This window comes from Heloderma suspectum, chromosome 6 (assembly GCF_057233095.1).
Source record: "Heloderma suspectum isolate Gila_16-S chromosome 6, 16-S_ref, whole genome shotgun sequence".
Classification (NCBI taxonomy): Eukaryota; Metazoa; Chordata; class Lepidosauria; order Squamata; family Helodermatidae; genus Heloderma; species Heloderma suspectum.
Genome location: NC_139463.1, coordinates 81494290 through 81498995, shown reverse-complemented (window position 1 = coordinate 81498995; position 4706 = coordinate 81494290). Strand labels below are relative to the sequence as shown.

Genomic DNA, 4706 nt, shown 5'->3' with positions numbered 1-4706 from the left:
TGAAGCCCCGCCCCCCCACGAAAGGCACACGAAACAGAGCACTTACCTGCTGTTGTCCGCGCTGACTTGCGAATGGCAGCCGTGTCTGCGGCCGCCATTCGCTTCTTCATCATAGCTGTAATAGGCTACGTAAATAATTATGCAGACTATCACGGCTAACGCAGGGACGCCATTTGCATCCCTGCGGAGGCCGTGATAGGCTACTTAAGTATTTACATAGCCGATGACGGCTTAACTAAGGGAATGCAAATGGCAGTGGCTATGGCGGCCGCCATTAGCGTTCCCTTTTTTTTGCCATTTTAGCCTACATAATTATTTACGTAGGCTATTACAGCAAAAAAAGAAGGGGGGGAACGCAAATGGCATAGTGGGTGCCATTTGCGTTCCTTCCCCCCCTCGTTTTAGTCTATGTAAATATTTAAATATTTAATACATTAACAATTAAAGACACATTCTTTAATTTAAATATTTAAATATTTAATAAATGTATACATTTAATACATTTAAATATTTAATACATTAACAATTGAAGACACATTCCCTGTGTCTCTGTGTCCCTCCAAATCTCAAATCTTCAGGGGTGTATAGAATTGGATTTGTTTTGCTTTGAGGGAGTCCTAGGCATCTCAGAGAATTCCGCCATGGATCTTGGTGAGGCCGAATGCCAGTGCATCCGGCCCCCCGAAATCCATGGCAGAATGAAGCCCCCCCCCCCACGAAAGGCACACAAAATGGAGCACTTACCTGCTGCTGTCCGCGCTGACTTGCAAATGACTTGCATCCATCCATCCATCCATCCATCCATCTATCAATCTATCAGCTATTGTCTACCTACCTATCTATATCTACCTACCTATCTATTGTCTGTCTGTCTATCTGTCTGTCTGTCTGTCTCTCTCTCTCTCTCTCTCTCTGTCTAATCTATCTATCTATCTATCTATCTATCTATATCTAAAATTATTTCTAGGCCTCCTTTAAGGGTGGAACCCTAATCATCATCATATATGTAACAACAACAACAACAACAGCAACAACTACACTGGAGAGGAGGCCACTCTTGTAGCTGGGTAAATCTCATCCAACATATATGATCTTTATTAGGTGGCACCTCTACATTCAGAATAGTTGAATTTATCAAAGTTGTTTTCAAGAAAAGATGTGTGGACACCACCCTCTCCTTGAGGAAATATTTGAGTCTAATTTAATCTCTTTTAGATACTAGTAAAACTCCTTAAATATTTTATTTGGTAACATTCCATAACAATTTCCTGCCTTCAGGTTAATATTAGCACCACTACTCACCATGATCTGAAATTTTAGATATGGAATAACTTCAGAAAGTAATGAGACATCTGGGAATGTGTCCAAGGGGAGCAAAAAAGACAACTGTACTTAAAAAGAAATCTACTCTAGTCTAGCCCATTGTTTCCTTTATAAAAGCTCTCTTGAAAATGAAGTACCTATTTTTCTGTTCATTCATCAAGGGATTCTATTGCAGCTGATTGCTTCCCTTTTTTAAATGAATCTCCAATGATAATTCTTCTAAAAGTGCATGATTCAGATCCTGAAAAGGTAATTAAAATGAATTTGTATTAAATAGTAGGATTATTCTTAAACTAGAACTTTTTAAAACTTTTGAACGCAATGAAATTGTGCCTATGTTCCTCAGTGCTTAAAACAAATTCACAGTTGTATCCATTGAATGCAGTTAGTTCATTTTTAAAGTAGTCTTACCAATATCACAAGGAATATAATACATTGGGAAATCTTCAGTCTGATTTCAAGGGGTTTCTTCTGATTTCAAGGGGTTTTAAGAGGGCAACTAATACATTTTCTCATTCATTATTTTCTTCTTTATAATAATTTCATGGAATTATATGTGATTTTACACACTACATTAATTTCTTCTTACACTGAACACTGTGGGACTTACTGCTGAGTAGACATATTTAAGATTGCACTGTTAATATTTTCATTGTCTATTTTTCGAACTATAACTCAGAACAAACTGAAAATGTGGATAAGAAATAAAGAATAATCTGTAACAGAGCCAAAAAGCGGTTTGAAAGAGACCTTCCCAGTAGTGTATTCCCCACCCCCACCCCATTGCCTATAATCAAAAAGAGGTTTTGAAACAATACAAAAAGCTGCAAAAGGTTGTTTAGTAGAGATGAAATTCAGATGGTGTTGTACACCACAAACACCAAACTAGGGATGTTGGAGAAATCCACAATGGAATCAAATGAGTTTTATTCCCTTACAACCCAAAACAGAGTCACCACCAGTGAGAGGCATACCTGGAAGAGAAGGCATGTTGTCTGGAACTGTTCTCTGGCCACCCACAGTTCTGAAATGGCTTTCTCATACTATTTTGTTTTTTAAAAATAATTAATTAATTAATTAATTAATTCCATTTCTATACTACCCAATAGCTGAAGCTCTCTGGGCAGTTCACAAAAATTGAAACCAAAGAGCGCCCAACAAAACAATATAAAATACATAAAACATTAACACCACAGTATAACAAAACAGCCAGAATACAAACAGAATAAAACCTAGCAGCAATGCATAGATTTAAAACACAGATTTAAAACAGCAAAGCTAAAAGTCTAAAAAGCTAAAATGCTAAATGCATTTTAGTTTTAAGAGGGGGAAAGCAGCTGTTCTCTTCCCTGCTTCCACCACTGTTAGTGCCTCCTTCCCCTAAAACATGATAATCAGTGACAAATTGAGGGGTTTGAGGGGGAGCTGGGGGGCATTTTGACTCAGCCCTATTTAGTAATCTTTCTCTTTTTTATTATGAAAATGTTATACAACTTCTTATAAACTCTTCACATACAAATATAAATACAATGCACTCTCACAGAAAGTAATCGGATTCCAGCTTTGGAGCTTACAAAAAGAATAGAAAAAAGAGCACATCCTCTAACTTCTAGCTTTCTATATGCAAATTGAGTTTTCTAAACAGGAGCATTCAATCATGTGGTCTAAAGTGTGCAGTCCAAGAAGAATTTTACCATTTCATCTGCTCTTTGTGTGAGCTGCACATGAACAAAGGAACATGAATTAAATTTGATCTCTTGTACTGCTATTTATGTTTAAATTCTTCACATTCATTTGTCTATATTTTGTTTTCTTCCAATTCAGATCATCCCTGATGCAGGAAGTAGGAGAAAATGAGACAGAAGTGACTGAATTTATCCTCATTGGCTGGTCAGGCAGACCCAAGTCAAGGATGAGTTTAATGGCCATCATGATGATTGCCTACTCAATAACAGTTGTTGGAAATGGTCTCATTGTATTTGTGATCATATCTGATCCACGGCTCCACAACCCAATGTATTTTTTCCTGTGTAATTTGTCCATTGTTGACCTCTTCCTCACGTCATCTGGAATCCCACAGTCTATCGCCAACTGCATGGTGGATAGACCTGTTGTATCTCTTCCTTTGTGCTTCACCCAACTGTATACTGGTCTCTTCTTTGGATCAACTGAGTGTTTCCTTCTGGCTGTCATGGCTTATGACCGTTACATTGCTATCTCCAACCCACTCCATTACACACTGATCATGAACAGGAGAGTTTGCATCCTGCTTGCCAGTGTTACATGGACTGTAGCCTTTATGATTACAGTAGCCCCCTGTCTTGCTAAACCAGCTAGATTCTGTGGAAACAATGAGGTGGACCATTTATCATGTGAGTTTAAAGCTGTCTTCAAACTGATTTGCAGTGATACTTCTTCAAGTCAAATTAGCATATATTTCACCAGCATGGTTACACTGATTCTCCCCCTTGGCTTTATCCTTTTTTCCTATATACGCATTCTTTCAGCAATCCTGAGGATGCACTCAGAAGGAGGCAGATGGAAGGCATTTTCTACATGTGGGTCTCACTTGGCTGTGGTGACTATGTTCTATGGCACCTGTATATTTACATACATCCTTCCCCAGAATAAAAACACCCGTGACATTGACAAAATAATTTCAGTATTTTATGGAGTGCTGACACCCATGTTTAATCCTTTAATCTATACTCTGAGAAATCAAGAAGTGTTGGCAGCATTGAGGAGAGTGATGGGTAAAAAAACCTGATAGATAACACAGATTGGGGGGGAGTAGGATATTTTCTTTGTAACATGCAGGAGCCATCCTCTGATTTCTACATATTGTCTAATTTCTTCTAACTCTGCCTAGTAATAAAAAATAAAAGAATTATTTAATAATTTTTCATACTGTTAAAAATGTGAAAAAATGTTAGAGGTACGTGAAATTAATCTGCACTATACTTACACCCATCTTTCAGATTTCCCCCCCCCCAATCAGATTTTTTTAAGAGAAAGCTATGATGTTATTCTCTCATCTCTCTGTCTTGTGAGCATACTGTTAATGCAATCCACAGTTCAGTGGATCAAAAGTATTTGCATTTTTAAGAGCTGGCATATCGTGCCTAAGCATAGATACCATTCTATTTGCCCAGGATTCCATGGCAAATCAGGCAATAATATTAATAACAGATGTTCCAAAATATTCCAAAAGCAGGGCAAGATGCTGATAGCCTCTCCCTGTTTCATGAATCAGGTAGTCAGAAGTACACTGTTTCGCTAAATGGGGGGGTGATGATAGGAAAGGATAAGAATAAACACCTACAATTAAACAAACAATACCTTAGGGCACAATCCAGTGGGCTGCACTTCTGATATATATAACA

At 37.8% G+C, this 4706-nt stretch overlaps 1 protein-coding gene across 1 annotated transcript; it reads left to right on the top strand.

Moving 5' to 3' along the window:
• The first annotated feature begins 3157 nt into the window (after nucleotides 1–3157).
• On the top strand, nucleotides 3158–4090 carry LOC146341455 (olfactory receptor 13H1-like). The gene has a single exon (XM_084807462.1). The coding sequence runs from the start codon at nucleotides 3158–3160 to the stop codon at nucleotides 4088–4090; it is 933 nt and encodes a 310-aa protein (XP_084663588.1).
• The last annotated feature ends 616 nt before the right edge of the window (nucleotides 4091–4706 follow it).

What these genes read in the sequence shown, in the direction of transcription:
- LOC146341455 (XM_084807462.1), top strand. Translation starts at nt 3,158, where the DNA reads ATGCAGGAAGTAGGAGAAAATGAGACAGAAGTGACTGAATTTATCCTC.